Source organism: Giraffa tippelskirchi, chromosome 6 (assembly GCF_054371585.1).
Source record: "Giraffa tippelskirchi isolate mGirTip1 chromosome 6, T2T-mGirTip1v1.2.pri, whole genome shotgun sequence".
NCBI lineage: Eukaryota > Metazoa > Chordata > Mammalia > Artiodactyla > Giraffidae > Giraffa > Giraffa tippelskirchi.
The window spans coordinates 84,170,798-84,189,953 of record NC_137280.1 but is presented as its reverse complement, the minus strand read 5'-3'; the positions used below and the strand labels follow the sequence as shown (position 1 = coordinate 84,189,953).

The window sequence follows — 19,156 nt, the reverse complement described above, 5'->3', positions numbered from 1 at the left end:
CTTGCTGTGCTCCCCCAGGAACATCCTTCCTTGCCTGCTTTATCTGGAAAATTCTTTTGGTGCCCACTGAAATAGCACTTCTTTGGGTGAGTTGAGTCTCCTTCAACCTCTAGTCAGGTCAAACCTACCCCCATCCACATTATATGCTCCTTATATGCACCCTGGATCACACTCAACATAACCAGGAAAAAATATCTGCATGAGGGCAGACACATAGGCCACCTCTCAGCCCCTTCTAACCACTCATTCAGACACTGAATAAACAGTGGTCCTTGCCTTAAACACTTCCTCCACTCTCAGTGACTAGGATCCTCTTTCTTAACCAGCCCCTGGGATGCTTTAGGAATCAAACAAGGGTTTCTCCCCCTTGTCCTTATTCGCTCAGCTATGTGTGTGGTTGACTGCTTTTCATTGCCTGTCCTTGTAGACAGCAAGGATGGGGGAAGCCTCAGGTATTATTGGGCTGGAACAGACTCCCAGCTCCCTCTGCTGGTGAATACTCCCAAAGTCCACTCCAGCACATTCTGGGTTCCCAAGTGAGGAGTGCGCCTAGGACTAGGATCCCCACACAGGTCTGGAAATGCCCACCTGTGACACCAGGCACCATGTAAATCGCTCCGGACCGCAAGATGGTAGGACTGATGGTCCCCAAGACTCCTCCCACCCCAGCTCTGACATTTGGGAGCCAACACAACTCTGATTCCAGACGCTTCTCCTGGATCCCATTGAGTTAGCCACCAAGAACCTCCCTGTATGATCTGACCAAGTCCACTTTTAGCTGAGCTGTTTTCTCTGCCTGGAATTCTTCTCCTCAGACTCCTCATTTATCCTTCAAGGGCTAGCTCCCAGGCACCTTCCTCCAGGAAACCCACCTTGCCCTTTCCCACTACCAGGGCATCCAGTTGTGTCCCTCTCTTAAGCCAAGCCCTGAGCTGCAGGATGGAATGTCTATTCCTCTGGGGACATTCAGTGTCCAGCACTGGGCAGCAAGACCAGGGTGGCATGGGATGGTGTCTTGAGTCACTGTCAGGCTGTTTCTGCCTGTACACCCACTCTCTGTTGTGTGACCTGTTCATGGGGAGAGTGGAGAGGGCTCCCCCTTTTCCATTCCCACCCCCCATTCCATCCCAGGAATACTTATGATAAACAGACTTTCCCTGGTACACACCGACACACCCAGGGCCAGAGAAGGACAAGACAAGCCCATGCACACAAAATGGGATCCGGTCCAGGACCAGCTTTGTGCATACCCTGCTTTGAGACCCAGGCAACTCGCTCCTACTCTTTGAGCTTCAGTTTCCCTATCTGTAAGATGGGTATTCTTTTGCTTTTTTCCTCCAAGGGACAACTTTTCCACCTACTAGAAGAGCTCATACTTTCTTTATATTTGATATCTTACTCTCCTTTCAGCTGTTTCCCATACATTGAAACTTTGTTCCAATAATTGCTTGAGTCTGAGCCAGCTTGAATATGCAAGTGAATGATGCTTTACAAATGAAGTGGTTGCAAAAATGGTAGGAGAGGCTGTTAGGGAGACAGGAATGCTTCTGAAGATATTTGGAATAAGGAAGTCACTAATACAAACAGAAAGGGATCTAGTTCTTTGTTTTCAGGATGGCTCACACACAAAGGAGTTAAATGAAGGATGCTAGACTAAATCTAGGGTAAGACTAATTCTACTCCCTCTTATATCACTAAGTGGTTTACCTTGAGTATGTCATTTCATTTCCTTGGACCTAAAAAATAAAGATGCTGGACTAAATGCTCAAGCTTATTTTCTCTTTTTTGAAGCCCAACTGATTTACAAAGTTGTGTTATTTCTGCTGTACAGCAAAGTGATTCAGTTATACATATACATTCTTTTTATATTCTTTTTCATTACGGTTTATTAGAAGATATTGAATATAGTTCTCTGTACTGTACAGTAGAACCTTGTTATTTATTCCTTCTCTATATAATAACTTACATCTGCTAAGCCAAACTCCCACCCCCTCCTTCCCCCAAACCTCTCCCCTTTGGCAATCACAAGTTTCTTCTCTATGCCTGCAATTCTGTTTCTGTTTTGTAGGTAAGTTCATTTGTGTCATGTTTTAGATTTCACATATAAGTGACATCATATATTAAATATTTGTCTTTCTCTTTCTGAGTTACTTTACTTCTTATGATAATCTCTACTTGCATCCAAAAATGCTCTGGAAAAAGTTCCTTCTAACCCATGTCATTTATAAACTACCTGAACTTTCTATGGTATATGCAAAACATAAGGAAGTTTAACATAAAACTTGTTTGCTGCTGCTAAGTTGCTTCAGTCGTGTCCGACTCTGTGCAACCCCACAGACGGCAGCCCACCAGGCTCCCCCGTCCCTGGGATTCTCCAGGCAAGAACACTGGAGTGGGTTGCCATTGCCTTCTCCGTAAAACTTGTTTAAATACCTGCAAAAAAATATTGTACTGGATGGTGCTAAAGAGTGAGTAGGGAGGACTTCCCTGGTAGTGCAGTGGATAAGAATCCACTTGCTAAGGCGGGAGACACAGGTTCGATCCCTGGTCTGGGAAGATTCCGCATGTAGTGGAGCAACTAAGCGCCTGCACCACAACTACTGAGCTCAAGCTCTAGAGCCCACACGCTGCAGCTACTGAAGCCCTCGCGCCTACAGCCTGCACTCTGTGACAAGAGAAACCAATGCAACGAGAAACCAGAGCACAGCTACAAGAGAGCAGCCCCTACTCGCTGCAAACTAGAGAAAGCCTATGCAAAGTAACAAAGGCCCAGCAAATCCAGAAACAAGAAAATAAAAGTTAAAAAAAAAAAAGACTGAGTAGGGAGCTTATCAAGGTTTTCTTCAACTTCTATTTTACCCAAACTCTCTAGAGTGTTGTCCAGAAGAAATGTTTTCTGTCCATACTATCCAACATAGTAGCCATACGTGCATGGCTGTTGAGCACCTGAAAAGCTTCCAGTATGATGGAGGGACTGAAATTTTATTTTACTTATTATTTAAAATGTGGGCTTCCTTGGTGGCTCAGATGGTAAAGAATCCACCTGCAATGCGGGAGACCTGGGTTCAATCCCTGGGTTGCGAAGATTCCCTGGAGGAGGGCATGGCAACCCACTCCAGTATTCTTGCCTGGAGAGTCCCCATGGACAGAGGTACCTGGCGGGCTACAGTCCATGGGATTGCAGAGAATCGGACATGACTGAGCGACAAAGCACAGTGCACAGCATTTAAAATTTAACTTTAAAAAGCCACTTGGGGCTGCCATGCTGAATGGCACAACTCTGAAAGCTCATTTACTTCAATGGCACAAAGAGAAACCATTTAAGATTTCTTTTCTTACTGCATTCAAAGTAAAGTGATTCTGAGGGTTTCTCCAAATCTCAACCAGGATGTAAACACTTGTTTACATCATTAACGTTTTTGTCAAGAGTTGGAGAAGGCTTGCCGTTCAGGAGGCTGAATGGCTATGTTTAATACCAGGTTTGCCCCTGAATTTTTTAATTGAAGGATAATTGCTTTACAGCATTTTGTTGTTTTCTGTCAAACATCAACATGAATCAGCCAGAATGTGGTCAACACAAGGGTGGTTCTAAGATGCTGCTGGGAGCAGAGAGAATGGACCATCTCCTTGGTGGATGTCCTTGCTGATGATGTAGAAAGAACACCACTTCTGTCCAGCTGCAGGACCTTGGGAGGCTAACTTTGTGGGTTCCCAGGTGTCTTTTTTAGGGCTGATAGACAGTGTGGCATTATGGCTGCAGTAATGGACTCAGAAGTCTGCTTGACAGGGTTTAAATTCTGGCTCAATCACTTAATAGCTAGGTTATCTTAAGAAAGTCACTTAATCTCTCTGCTTCATTTTCCACAGCTGCCCCAAGGCATGTGGGATCTTAGTTCCCCGACCAGGGATTGAACCCACATCCCCTGCACTGCAAGGCAAATTCTTAACCACTGGACCACCAGGGAAGTCTCATAAATAAATTAAAAAAAAAACAACCTGGAACTTAATAATTGTTCAATTAACCAGCATTATTTTTCTTGCTTATAGACATAGCAGAACCAAGATCAGGATAAGGCAGGTGCGGCTGACTCCTGATTCAGCTCCTGCCTTTACTTAAAACTGTGTATTTTGCTCAGCATGGATTTTTTAGAAAATTCACTGAAGTGTAACTTACATACAACAAAATTCACTCTTAAGAAGATATATTCTGGTGAATTTTTGTTTCATGGGCTATTTTGGCATTCATTTTGATTTTTTAAAATATTGCATTGACATATTGATCTTGATGACTGAGTTTTTTGGCACCCTCTAAATTTTGTACTTGAGGCGACCTCAAGTGTACCACACTTGCCCCAGCCTAGTCCTGGACCTATGTTACAGGGTTTACCTCCAATTTTGCTATATCAGAGTCTCACACAAATCGGAGGCCCTGGTGTATGTGTGAATTGAGCCTAATATCTTATTTATTTACTTATGTATATGTTCTATTTTTAATTTTCTTGGCCATATGCCATGAGACATTTGGGATCTTAGTTCCCCCACAACCCCTGCATTGGAAGTGCAGAGTCTTAACTGCTCGACCATCAGGGAAGACCCTGATCTAATATCTTACAGAGATTTGAGGGGTCACATTAATAGAATTGGGCTTCCCAGGTGGTGCTAGTGGTAAAGAACCCACCCGCCAATGCAGGACTTGTAAGAGACGTGTGTTCGAACCCTGGGTCAGGAAGATCCTCCGGAGGAGGGCATGGCTACCCACTCCAGTCTTCTCGTCTGGAGAATCCCATGAACAGAGGAGCCTGGCAGGTTGTGGTCCATAGGTCTCCAAGAGTCAGACACAAACTGAAGCAACTTAGCACGCACATGCATTAATAGAAGTATAGGTTCAACAAGAGAGTAGAGAACACTCAAAATTTTCATCCTGCCCATCTTTTAATGAAGGAAATGTATTCTTTGGGGAGCAAACATTTTGGAAGACCCATGACCAGTAATTCACCAAGCCACTGCTTGCCACCCAGTGGGTTCACCACAAATACTTGTCCTTATGATGATTTACAAACTGTGTGACTTCAGGCAAGTGACTTAACCCCTCTGGGCTTTGATTTCCCATCTGTGAAATGGAGTCAATAATATTCCCAACCAGAGAGTGAAATAAGATGATGAAGGAAAAATGTTGGACCAGAGTTGGGCACCCAGTTAGCTCCGAATACTATTATTTGTGTTATTTACCTAACAGTCACTACACAGCACTTTCAGGAACCGCCCAAAGTGCTTTACAAATATACAACCTGTTTAATATCATGTTTGCTGCTGTTCAGTTAAGAAACCAGGACTGGGGAGATCAAGTCCGCCAAGAGGGGAGCAGCAGGCACAAGTTTCAGTCTCATGGGCTCAAGGGCCAACACACTGCACCCATGTAAGCCAGGGACCAACCTATGAGGTAGGTCTAGGGACAGCCTACTTTGAAAAGAGTAGTGATGGTGGCTGGACTGAGAAGGGGTAGCTCCTAAGTCACTGCACCCAGGTGGCACTGGTAAAGAACCTGCCTGCCAAGGCAGGATTTGTAAGAGACGTGTGTTCGATCCCTAGGTCAGGAAGATTCCCTGGAGGAGGGCATGGCAACCCACTCCAGTCTTCTTGTATGGAGAATCCCATGGACAGAGGAGCTTGGCAGGCTATGGTCCATAAGGTCTCCAAGAGTCAGACACATGCCCATGCCTGACTAGCAGTGCCCATGCCTGCGGGTCAGGAACACAGAGTCAGGGGCCACCAGGAAGGCTGAGCAGGGCCACTCCAGGACCATGAGCCACCTGCTTGCTGGGAGCCTTCCTAGCATTACTATGTTTCACACCACCCTCATCCCCTCCCCATCCCTGGTAATGCTCATCTCTTCATCCACCTCCTTGCCTGAGCAGTTAGAGAGTACACAGGGACCAGGGGCTTTTAATTGGAGTGCCAAGGAGCCCCCATTTTGCAGGGGAAACTCTTAGAGGCTTTGTGACTTCCTTCTCCTCCTTCAACCAAAGCAAACCCCTTTTTATCAGGCTTGCGGAGTTTTCTTGGTAAGATTTTGGGTAAAGAAAATTTCTACTGCCTATAAGAAAGCATGGATACTGCTTTCTTAGACCTATTTGCCTCCAGCTCCCTCCAGCCTCCTATTCCTCTCTCCACTCCAGGAGATAGAGTTGGACACACACACACACACACACACACACACACACACACACACACACATATCCTCCACTCCACAGTGACTACCTGAGGGCCCGTGGCTCGGAGAACTCCTCATAGCTGTGCATGGAGTCACTGTAGGATTCCCGGGAACCCAGGGGTGGTGGGCGAACAGAATATTGGTGGACTGAGGCATTGGGCTGGGACGTAGTGTAATAGGGTGGTGGGATGCTGTTACTTGTCTCACTGCGGTAGTCACTGTCACGATCATCCACTGCACTGTCAGGGTCATCATCTGGAAGAGAGAGGAGGTGAGGGGAGAGAGTGAGGAAGGGAGGCAGAGAGAGAGAGAGAGAGAGCACTCAATGGAGGCTAACACAGTCTCTCAGACTTAGGAGGGTCTTCACTGATTGCTAACCCAAGAGGAATCTACCAAAATGAATAAAGGATCTTGGGTCATGTTAATAGAGGTATAGGTTTTAGAATAAAGGAGGTGAAAACCCTGCCTTTCTGTACGTGGGTCAAATTGGACCTAGAGTCTGGGGACCAGGGTAGGTCCTACAATGTGAAGAGGACAGGAACAAATTGCAACGTGTCTTTCAGCTCAGATGTGAGAATGGACCAGTCCAGGCTCTCTGAAAACAATATGGGTTTTTCCATCAGGTAATGAGTTTCCCATAATGAGAGTCACCCAAAAACTTAGGGGGAAGTTGGAGGGCTATCAGGAAGACAAGGTAGAGTATAAATGCCCTTTAACCTTCAGAGATTTCTTGATATCCTAGGAAGGTGACCCAGACCTGAACTCACATGTATAGGAAGGGGCTCTGACAAGGTATTGTCTCCCTCAGAAAGATTAGATTATTGGGTTGGCAACACCATCACAAGCCCAGAATCTATCACTCAAATGGAACACAGTGGGATTGCCAAACTCCAAGTGTTTAGTAAGAATTAAAGAATACTTTAGTTCAGTTTGCTTTCCTTAGTAAACAGAAAATAGATTTTCTTTCTCAGTAAAAAGAAAACAGTCTCAAAGGATGTTAAATTGTGGTGGGAACAGGAGAGACTCAATTTATTTGGAAAGCAATAGTTGAGCTGAAAAGAAGTGAGCTGCCTGCCCTAAATTAACTTCCTAATTGGGTACCCCATGGTATACCAGGCTGTGGTATCAACTTACTGGTGATTTTAAACACCAAGAGGGTGGGTTATACTTTTTATTTAAAGATTTTTTTTTAAGTGGACCATTTTTCAAGTCTTTATTGCATTTGATACAGTATTGCTTCTGTTTTTTTTTTTTTTGATCTGAAATCTTAGCTCCCCAGCTGAACCTGTACTCCCTACATTGGAAGTGCAGAGTCTTAACCACTGGGCCACCAGAGAAGTCCCTGGCTTATGCTTTTTTTTATGTCTTTAAGTATTTTTGCTCATCTTCTAGATTTTTTTTTTTTGCTTTATTATTTTGACTTTCTAATTTTTTTTCCCTCTAATAGAGTCTATCTCTTTATATTGCCTATATTTATATAGGTCAAATTTTTTAATATGGTAAACTGTTAAAATATTAGTTTCATCCTTCGCTTAGAACTAGCTATCTGATTCAGTCCCTATTTTGCCTCCAGAGGAACCTTAAATTCATTTTTAGCAGCAGTGCTGGCTTTAGCAGCATAGCTCTGGCTTCCCAGTTTCTCATTTGACTTGGGCCACTGTGACCTGAGAGCTTTTCATCCTGTCCCTGCCGTCCCACCATCATCACCTGATGCACTGTGTGCTGACAGCGCTGGCGTCAGAGGCAGAAACAGATGTGAATTTCCACAACTTAGATGTATGAGCTTCAGGGTAAAACTGATGGACCTTCAGGCCTGAAGTGGGGCATCTGAAACTGGGGACGATGTGGCAGGGTTACCAAACTGCCCCTCTCACCAACCTGTTTTCTACACAGTTATTTGGGTTTGTAGTCTACCAAATTGCCCTTGACCAGGCTGAAATATTTCCAGTCAAATCACATGAGACTCTGTGCATGTTCACCAAACTGATTTTTTTTCTGACAGATTATCAGTTTTTAAGGGGAAGATTGCTCTCTGTTGGATTCTTTATGCTTTTTCCCAGACTCTGCTCTTTACCAAATTGTTTTTGACCAAATTGCCTGCTTCTGGATAAGACATTTTCAGCCACTTTTGTTTTGACAAAATGCTCTGCTTTGGGCCCCATTGTCTTTGCTCTTCTTAACGCAATTATTGTTACAGGCTTTTGCTAAATTGGTTTTAATACAGAATGTCTTTTTTTTTTTTTAACTGTATTGCTTGTTTGTGTGAAACTGCTTGTGACCAAGCCTTCTTGTCTGCCAAATGTCTATTTTGGCTAAACTGGCTTCTGATCAACTTGCTTTGACAAATTCTTTCGGGTCAAAATACAGCTGACCCTTGAACAACACAACAGCTAGGGACACCAACCCTCTGGGCAGTCGAAAATCCACGTGTGATTTTATAATTGGCCCTCCATAGTCACACTTCTGCATCCGTGGATTCAACCTACTGGGATTGTGTAGTACTGTAGTAGTATTTACTGAAAAAAATCCACATATAAGTGGACCTGTGCAGCTCAAAGCCATGTTGTTCAAGGGTCAGCTGTATCTGTAAACAGTTTTCCTGATTCCTGGGCCAGGAGGATCCCTTGGAGAAGGGAATGGCAGCCTACTCCAGTATTCTTGCCTGGAGAATTCTATGGACAGAGGAACCTGGCAGGTTACGGTCCATGGGGTCGCAAAGAGTCGGACACAACTGAGCAACTTACACTTTCCTGATCCTGAAGGGAAGGTGGGGTGGAACTTGTCCATCAGGATGTGGGGATGGGGTGGAGGAGCCTCCAGTTGATGGAGTAGAAATCAGGAAGTAGAAATCAGACTAGAGGATTGGATTTCTTGGAAAAAGGCATAGGGAAAGGGGAACTATTCCTTAGGGAGAACACAGTCCTCTAGTCTGGGGAGAGGTGGCTTGTTCCCTTTCCCTGGGGGCAACTTGGAGGGAGCTGTGTGTGTTGGGGGGGGGCCTTTGGGAGCTGAGCTCTCCAGAGTGATATCTGCCTGGGGGGTTCTCTGCCCAGCTGCTCTGTCTGAGACCCTCTCCCCTCCCCACCCACCAGCCTCTGAGTGACACTGGGGCTGGAGGAGGGCTCCAGGTGAAGGAGGAAGATGGGGAGACAAAAAGAGGAAGGAATCACAGGAGAGGAGATGAGGTTATACATGGGGAGCGAGGTGGTGGGAGGTCACAGTGCCCAGCTGGAGACAGGCAGGTCTCCTGTCTAAATGCCCACTCCTCCCAGCTGAATCCCCCCACCCGAGTGATGGGACCCACTCCTCATGAGACAGATCATGACCCTCAAACAGATGTTACTGATGGGGGGCAGAAGGGCACAAGAGCGGTCTTGCCGGTCCTCTGGCCTCAATGTGTCAGCCATAAGCTCCCCGCTTCCCTGATCAAAGGGGAGGGGGCCTCATGGTCTCCGAGGTGCCTACCTCCCCGTGGCCTCCCAGAACATCAAGCTGAGTACTTACTCTGCTGCTCACCCCAGCCAAAATAATTCCAGTTGCCTACAAAGAGAAGGGGCAGAGATAATAAAAAGGAGCAGACAGAGGGGGAGGCATGCGGAGGGGGGCTCCCCCATCCTCCTCATTCTCCCCATCTCCTCCTCCCACCCAGGACCCCATGCCCTTTTGCCCTGAGGATCTTTCCCGAGTATCACTTTAACCACTGACTTGTGTCATACCTTCACTCACCATCTTGGGAGGAAGGCAGGATATCCTCATTGTTTGACAAGACCACAAGCTCAGTCAGGAAGTGATAAAGAGGCCATTTGGACCCAGTTTTCCAACTCTGAAGTCTGGGGTCAGCACGCCTCATTCCTCTACCCCCACCTCCCCATCCTCCAGATAATGAAGGAAACTCTGAACTGGAAATCAGCTTTGAAACATCCCTGTTGTGTGAGTTTTTATTTTAACTATTTTTATTTTATAAGTGAAGAAACAAGGCTCAGAAAGGTGGAGTGAACAGCCTAAAGTCACACAGCCTGAGTGTCAGAACCAGGGAGAGAACTACACCTTCACTACCTCACCCCCATCTTCTGGCATCTCAGAAAAACAACTTGGACCAGAATTCTGACTCCTCTGACACTCGGCTGCCTCCTTTGTGAAATAAGGGTGATAAAACAGTCCCAAGAGAACTTGGAGGTAAATGCTGGGTGGTAGGTCTCCATTCTTAAATTGAACCCACCTCTGGCTTCAGGTCACCTGCCCAGGTGCTCTGTGTCATCTGCTCCTGCCCCCACCTTGCCTGGCCCTGCTCCCACCACAATCCTTCAATGACCCCATTCACCAGAGAGGCGGTTTATAATTTCTTCAGAGCAGTGGTAATCCCTTCCCAGGTATGGAAATCAAGGGACTTTCTCCATATCACACCCCAAGTGAGTGTAGGAATGGGGTCCTTCAATTGCAGTCGCCCAGCTCCTCCCTCCACCAATCTCCATCATCACATATCCTGGGCATATTGAGGGGGAGGTGGACGACGGATACAGGAGAGACCATGAGAGGGGAGGAGAGGAGGATGGGGAAGCAGATGGAAAAGGAGAAAGAGGTCGAAGGGTAGGGTGGGGTGGGAGCAAAATGTCATGGGTAGGGGTTTTGCCCGGAAACTATAATTTTCACTTCCCCAGCTCAGAGGACTTGGAGGGCACTTAAGGAGAAAGACATCTCCTAGATCTTTGAAGACCTGGTCTGGAGGCATCCAAGTGTCCACAGGGCAAACCAAGGAGGATAAACACTCTTGAAAAGTCCAGCCTTTGATGAAGGAGACGTATACAGAGGAATACAGTGACCATCATCATCATTACAAGATACAGCACAGTGGAAAGAGAAGATATCTCGGAGTCCCTGGGACCTGGGTTCAAACCCTGGCTCTGCCTCCTGCCACGTGTGTGACCTTGGCAAGCCACCCCTCCTCTTGGACCTCTGTTTCTTTATCTAACAAAATAGGAGCCTATTATACATGTGTTGGCAGGATTGTCTGTCTGCACCGTCTGACTGTGGGCTGCTTGGGGGGTCTGTGCTGGCCTCATGAAAGTTTGCTGAATGAGTTATAGGTCCTCATCCAGGACCTAAGGAATGGAATTGAAGACTCTGCAAAGTTCTTTTCAACCCTCTAGATGTCCTGCATTCTTCCAAAAAAGATCAGAATGTGGGGGACTATCAGATGCCCCTATTTCAAAGAGAGGAACTCTAAGGATCAGACAAAGACCCTGGCATGCCTGTGGCCTCATGGCAAGGCAAGATTCAATCCCAAGTACCAGATCTTTTCTTCTTTCCACTACACTGTGACTGGATTCTGTTCACTCTTAGGACCCATACCATTGGAGGGGAGTGACCCATTCGTTACAGAGGACAGTCATGGGGTGGAGCAAGGATGAGAGTTTCAACTGATGCCCAGGAAGGAATTGAGAAGTACTTACAACACTGATTGCTGGGAACAGGAAGAGGCTTGTCTTGTTCATCCTGGAATGAATACTGAGGGGGAGAGAAGGAGAGAGGGTTTATCTCAGTGGGGTGCCAGAAGATATGGCCCTCTGTTCTCTTCCCTCTTGACTTTTCCCCGCCTCCTAAGTTCTCTCCCTCTGGAGGAGGATACAGCTGTCCACAGAGGAAGAGGGAGAGAGATACACACAGAAAGACAGTGAGAAACAGATATAGAAAAAAAGAAAAAGAAACACAGACGAGGGGAAAAACCAGAGGAGAAAGAGAGAGAGAAGAGAGAACACTGAGGCAGGGAGCTAAAGACAGAAGAAGGTGAGAGCTGAGTTTGGACAAAAATTACTAACCAGTGAGTGAAACTCCCTTTGCCCCCTGCCTCCCACTAAAGAATGTTCTAACCTTGCCTGCTCTTTCTTCCCTGCCCTTACCTTCTGAAGACTGTCTTCTGGACCACACTGGGTTTTTGAACTGTGAGAATACAGAGCCCAGAAGAAGGGGGATGGCAGAGAAGAACAGGTACAGGGGCAGGGACTGGTGGGGAAGGCAAATTTTTAAGAAAACCTGAAAGTGTGACTTGAGGAGTTGAGGGATGAGGGGCAGAAAGGGGGTTTAAGAACTGTAATGGGGTCTCTGCATCTCCTTGAGAGTATTTAGTAAATACAGAACCTGAGTCCATTGATAGCATCATGTCCTTGGTGGGCTGTCTGTTCCTTGATGCGATCGTTGGTTTGAGACTGGACCACGTGAGTCACAGAATTTAGTCAGGTTACAAAGAGTTAGAGACAGACACAGGGGAAGACAAGTGGAGAGAGAAATAGAGGGTGGAGGACATGGGGAGACAAGGAGAGAGAGAGGGGAAGGAAAGAGCCCCCATGCTAACGCTCACCTCATCCTGGTCCCGCATGGCGTTCAGCTGCTCCAGCTTCTTGGCCCAGTAACGGGCCTCCTCTTCAGGGATATCTGGAGGCAGAGGCCTGGCCATGAGCCTGGGAGCCCCTCCCTGCCCCTCAACCTCCATCCAGTGTGTTCTGCCCGCCTATGGGGCTGGTCTCCAGTGAGCAGGGAGAGAGGACAGGAGAACAGAAACACCCCCTCCACCACACCACCCAGAGCTGCCTTGGGGATGAATGGAAGATGGGAGAGGAGGTGCATCCTAGCATTACCAGGATGGGAACGCCATGGATTCTTGGAAGGATGACATGGGAGAACTGAGCTGCTTCCAGGAAAGGTAGAGAGGCTTCTTTGTGTCTCTGCCTTTGCTTATCTCTACATCTCTCTCTCTGATTCTCTGTCTCTCTTTGTCTTTCTGCCTCTATCTGTATCTTCTCCATATCCAGCTCACTTCTGCAGCCTAAGTCTTCACCAAAGACCAGCCAGGACAGCTCGATCTGAGCCCCATAGGTTGAAAAGCACTGGCAGCCCATTGGTGACCTGCAGGAGCTGGAGTGTGCTCTGCACCCAGCAGGCACACATCTCTGCTGACTATGATCTGGGAGAGTCTCTTCTGGGGAGGGGGAGCCTCATCCTCAGAATGAAGGGTCATCTGATGAGATTGGGCGCATTCAGGATGGTACGGCTCTAGACATGAAGGGTTTTCTGGATCCACCCAGGCCTGGTCATTCTCCTGGGGCTGGGCAAGGGTTCCTCCCCTCCCCATCCCTCCCCAGCCACACTCACCTAAGGGCAGCTCAAAGCGGGTGTCGAGGAGGATGCGGTGGAAGGTGGGATCTTTAGTACCACAGATCTCACTGTCCGCCATGATGACCTGAGAGTCCAGGGTCAGCCACTCTCCAGGGCCCTCCTGCGGGGTGGGTGGGGTGACAGGGGGTAGGGTCCCGTGTGAGGCCAGGTGAGTCACACATCTGCTGTGCATTGGCCAGCGGGCCTCCACTCTCACGTGACATGTCTCTCTCCCTTCATCTCACCCTTATGCCAAGAACAAGGGCCACATCCTCACTTCAGATAAGAAAACCGGGAAGAAAGGTCACAAATTCAATGCAACATGGTGGGTCTGGGGAACCCGGAGAGAGGGGCCTGCAGGGTCAGGTAGCGGCGGTACCAGCCTTGTACAGCACTCCTCATCCCTACTGAAGGCTCAGCTTCAGATAAAAGACCTGATCTTACCACCATCCTGGGAGCAAACCCCCAGAGTGAATGAACCAGTCCCCCTTGGTGCAGGCAGATGAGCTCTTGAGCAGTGGGGTCCACTCTGAACCTCAGTTTTCTTCATCTCTCAAAGGAGACTAACGCTCTGTAGTCCCAGGAAGAGGCTGGCAGGGGTCAGGGGAGCAGTCCGGGGTCCCCTGCAATAGGTCGTGGTTGTCCCAGGTGACCAGGCCTTCCTCACGCTTGGGGGGAGGGGTCACTGAGGAAATTGTGGTTCATCCACAAGGCTTCCTTTTGGAATCACTTGCCTGGACTATTGCACCCCTTTCTTCCCTTTCCATTCACTCATTAAAAAATAAACCCTCCTTGGTGCCTGCTCTAAGCCTGGGCCATATTGGGCAATCCCTGCAAAGCCCACAGTCACAGAGTCTGACACAGACACTCCCAGCACCACAAAGTCAAGGGAAGGCCAGAAGGGGGGAGGGGAGCTGAGGGATTCAGGGGGGCTTCCTGGAGGAGAGGACACTGGACCTGGGCTTAAGGGTGATGGAAAAGAGAACACTTGAAACCCAGAGAACAGCGTATGTGAAAGCTCAAAAGCCATCTGTGGGGCCTGTGAGGAGTGTAGGTTGCAGTGTGGGGGAAATAAGGCTGGCAAAGTTGGTGGATGCTATCTGGAAGGCCTCCCAGGGTGATAGGCAGGGAGGGCAGGACAGGATTCTAGGGGCCAAGTGGAGGGGGTGAGATTTAAGGCCAGGGGGCTAGAGAAGGAGGCCAAGGTTATTTTCTAGTACTTCTTTGGGACTGCTGCAACCTCCCTCTCTGATGCGCATCTGGGCATAAAGTCCTAGTTGCTCACAATATCCCTTCTCCTCTCTTTCATAGGGATACATTTCTAGTGGGGCTGTGCAGCTAAAGACGATATTTTCCCGAATCCCTTGTAGGTAGGTGGGGCCACATGACAGTTCTGGACAATAACATGTGAGTGAAGTGCCTTGAGCAGTTTCCAGTTTGGGCTCTTAATTAGGAGTGCAAACCCCCTCCCTTATTACCTTTCCCTCCCCCTGACTGGAATGCAGATGTAATGGTAATATGTGAGCAGCCATCTTGTGCCATAAGATGGAAGCCACGTGGGGAGAAAGACAGAATAACAAGACGGAGGGACTTTAGAGCCTGGTGACTGGAGCTGCCACAGCCATCCTGAACGCCTACATGAACACTGTCAGGAGATGGAGAGAGAGGCCTGTCTCATTTAGACCACTGGCCTCTTGGGCGCCTCCCAGGCACTCCTGTCCAACCTTCATCCTACCACTCACTTCATTGGACTGGCGGATGGTCCTCAGGGGGATCCACACAGTGCCCACCATCGTGTCCCAGATGAGACCCTTGTTCCATACCTCCACCGTCAGCCCCAAATCCAGGCGATTAATCTCACTGTTGAGAGAGGACAGAAAAGTCAGTTCAATAGCGTTTGGACACATGACCAACCGGAATGCAAACCCAGGTTTGAATGAGTGCCAGCCAGGAAGGTGACACAGTAGTTCTTGTTTTACAGAGGGGAAACTGAGGCCAGAGGGCTAAGTTACATGCTCAGGGTGTCACAGCAGAATTAGGATTCCAAGCTGGGAAAGGAGTGAGGACAAGTATTACATGTACCTTCAATTCACCTGGCCCTTCCTCTAGCCCTCAGATCCTGAGAATGCTGGTTAAGTGAGGAAGAGGCTTCAACACCCTCCATGGCTCCCTATTACTCCCATGATAAGGTCAATTCATGGTTCTTCCATCCTTCCCAGTGTCATCCCTCTCCAATCATATGGGGACACCCTTAAGTATATGAATGATCCCACCTCTAATCACTTTCCCTGCAGGAAATGTGCAGATTTGGAGGGAAAATGTTCATGAATGTCCAATTCACTGAATCTACCAATTTACCAAAGATTCATCTTAAGGAATGTTCTCCTTGAATATACCTGGTCAATCAGTAACTGGCTTTAGGGAAAGTTGAGGACTATTGTTTCCTGCTCCCTTCACCTTTTCCCTAGATTGTAGGACTAGCACCTTCCTTCCCTTTTCTAAGTGCCCCCTTGCTCCAGAATCCCAATTCTGTATTCTCCCATGGCCTCCCACGGTCTCTAGCCAGCCTCTGCTCAGGGGTTGAGGGCTGCCCGGGTTCCCATTCCAGCTCTGCCAGATAGAGGCTATATGACACTGAGCAGGTGGCTTTGCCTTTCCGGTCCTCTGTTCCCTCATCTGTAACATGAGGATTGTGTTAGCACACTCTCTCCCAGGGCTATAAGACAAAACAGATTTAATCAAAGCCTTGGAAAAGGTCACGGCAGATGTTGGCCATCATCAGAGTAGGTAAGATGTAATAGGTTGTCCTAGAGACTTCCCTGATGGCTCAGACGGTAAAGCGTCTGCCTACAATGCAGGAGACCCGGGTTCGATCCCAGGGTCAGGAAGGTGCTCTGGAGAAGGAAATGGCAACCCACTCCAGTACTTTTGCCTGGAAAATCCCATGGACGGAGGAGCATGGTAGGCTACAGTCCATGGGGTCGCAAAGAGTCGGACATGACTGAGCGACTTCACTTCACTTAATAGGAAGTCTTAAGTGGCTCCAGCTTGAGAAGAGGGTGCAGGTCATGAATTCATTCAGTTATCAGACAAATATTTATTGAGCACCTATTGTGTGTCAGCCTCTGTGTTTGGCATGGAGGTCACAGGGGCGGAGACCAATAGGGCATTACCCTCTTGGAGCTCATAGTCCAGGGGAAGGGGCCAGAAATGTGTCAAATGTCACACAAATGAATAAAATAATTGATGGTGAGGCATGACACTACTTTTCAATTACAGTTTGAGGGTGGTGATCAGAGGGGACTGCCCTGAGGAGGTGACACAGTTGAGACCCAAAGGACAGGAAGGAGCCAGCTGGGATGGGGAGAGAACAAGAACAAAGGTCTTGCGGGCAGGAACAAGCTGGACATGTTGGCAGAACAGTACAGAGGTGGGTGTATCTGGGGCAGATGAGCCAGGAGAAGTGGAGCAAGATACTGTTGTGAGGTCACAGGGACCGGGTCTTGGGGGGCCGCAGGGAGGGATATGGGCTTTGTTCTGAGGTTGATGATCCACAAGCCACGGGCAAGTTTGGAGAGTGACAGGATGTGATTTGCAATTTTAAAAATATCCCCCTGACTGCCTGGAGGAGAACAGATTGCAGGAGGAGGATGGCAGCAGGAGGCCAGGGCAGCAGGGACTTGGCTGGTGGCCTTGGAGACAAAAGGAAGTGACTGGATTCGAGAAGCGCTTCGGAGCCAAAGCTGATGACTGGACAAGGGGCTGAAGGAGGAAGGAGGGGAGTCCCAGACAACACTCGAGTGTCCGGCTGTGCCCTGCGGGACCAGCAACAGGCCCGACTGTGCCAGGGGGTGACGCCATGCAGATTCCAGTCACTGCAGACTCACAACATGAAATCCTGCTCCCAGCTGGGCTGGCTGCCTCGGACTGCGATGGTTGTGCTTTTGACATTCTGCACCTTCAGGGTCACATAGGTGTTGAATTTCTCTGTGGCGGTGAAAGCAGATGTCAGTGCAGGGGCTCAGGGACTCCCCCATGTCCCTTCCCAAGCTCCCAGTGACCCCACTATGATCCCCAAGGGTCTGTGAGTTCTTGGGGCCACCCCAGGTCCAATACACTGGGGTGCTTCTGTGCCTCCCACCCCCAGGTCAGCCCCCAGAACCCCACCCTAGTGCCTCAGAGCATACCAGGGAGGGGCCTTGGTGCAGGGAGATGGGGAATTTGGGGATGCCTAATCTTTATGCTTAGAAATGATGACGTCCCATATCCATGGACATAAGAAATTTCCTTTGCCTCTCTGAGCCTGTTTTCTTCCCTGTAGCCTAATCTAAGAGTCCCTGCCCTATCTCTTAGGATCGTGGGAAGCACCACTGGCTCAGGGTGAGCCCTATTCCCATCAGGGTTTTCAGGGGATGGTAGGGAAGACAGCTGGGGGACCCCAGACCAATTCCGATGCTCTTTGTGATGCTTGCAGACATACAGCCCAAGTTCCCCATCACTGGCTCAGACACCCTCCCTCATCTCTCTAAGAGACAGACAGACAACACAGGACAGGACAGGAATAGAGGGCACTTACCTTGGGCACCATCAAACTTCGCTTTTTTGACTGTGGAGAGAGACAGAAATAGGAAAGGGAGATGGGGAGTGTGGTGGGGAGGAGAGAGACAGAGAAACACAGGAAAATAGAGACATAATGAGAGAGATAGAGAGGAGAGAGAGAAGAGAAAGGCAAAAAACATAGAGCAAAAGAGGCAGTTAAAGAGACCAGATTAAAAAAAGATAATAATAAAGACAGAGGTGAAATCAGAGACAGAGGCAGAGACAACAAGAGGAAAAGAAATAAGGAGAGGAGGGAGGCAGGGATGAATGGGAGAGAGAGAAGCCATCAGACAGATGAGCACAAGCAGACCTATGATGGAAGAAAATTTGGACCTTGGGAATATTCTGTGTCCACCCTCCTCCCCATCAAACTTCCCCAAAGCTCCCTCCCTCCAGTGGTGACTTTACTCACAACTGAACAAAGATTCAAAAGAAGAGACCTCCTACAGGAAGCCCTCCAGGATTTCTTCAGAAGGAGCCAGGGAGTTGGGGAGAAGGAGGTAGAGGAGGAAGGAGAATCAATCTCCAATGATTCCCATCCCCCAGTTAGATTAGTGAGACTTCTCCCCTAACTGTCCAGCTCAGTCTGTCCTACCAAATGCTCCCAGGGTTTAGAGTCCACTATCCAAAAGGGATTGGGAGAGGTGAAAAAAAATCAACCCATAGAGCTGAATCTGCAGTATACATAGAGACATCCCAGTCCTGGCCAGTAGGTTGTTAGTTTGTCCAGCCCTACTTGACTGTGAAAGGTGCAAGCCAGATATACCTCAGGGTCTCAGGGGGTCCAGTCTCTTCATATTTCACACAACCCCACAGCCCCAAGTGATTCAAAGCAATTTCATTCATTACTGGACTTTCTTACAGGATATTAAACTTTCACTTTCAATATCTCCCAAATTCTGCATCTTCCCTCAATGTATTTCTCTACCATTACTCTCTACTCCCACCCAAAAGCTGCTGCCAAACTGAGGTTTGGTTTCTATATTTCCTTTTCCCTTTAAACTTTTCAAGAGACTATTTTTGTTTGAGTAAGCAATCATGCATATTTTACAAAATCCAAAGCAACCCAAAGATTATACGATGAAAATGAGGTTCTTTCTACCCCAGCTCTCACTCTCCCTCCAGGATGCAATCAACATTAGCAGTTCCTCGTGGGACTAGAGACAGATAGTCCATGCATCAGCAATCGTGTGCACG

The 19,156-nt window shown here is 48.1% G+C and overlaps 1 protein-coding gene across 1 annotated transcript in view; it reads right to left on the bottom strand.

The window, feature by feature from the left end:
• UNC13A (unc-13 homolog A) overlaps positions 1 to 19,156 on the bottom strand; it is a 60,782-nt gene that overhangs the window by 39,282 nt on the left and 2,344 nt on the right. The window contains exons 2-9 of the mRNA XM_081496450.1: positions 17,937 to 17,966; positions 17,248 to 17,347; positions 15,103 to 15,220; positions 13,358 to 13,481; positions 12,567 to 12,640; positions 11,662 to 11,716; positions 9,716 to 9,751; positions 6,259 to 6,466 (exon numbers count right to left, since the gene is read on the bottom strand). Of these exons, the coding sequence (XP_081352576.1) occupies positions 6,259 to 6,466; positions 9,716 to 9,751; positions 11,662 to 11,716; positions 12,567 to 12,640; positions 13,358 to 13,481; positions 15,103 to 15,220; positions 17,248 to 17,252 (620 nt within the window). The 5' untranslated portion in view covers positions 17,253 to 17,347; positions 17,937 to 17,966. The remainder of the gene's footprint in view (positions 1 to 6,258; positions 6,467 to 9,715; positions 9,752 to 11,661; positions 11,717 to 12,566; positions 12,641 to 13,357; positions 13,482 to 15,102; positions 15,221 to 17,247; positions 17,348 to 17,936; positions 17,967 to 19,156) is intronic.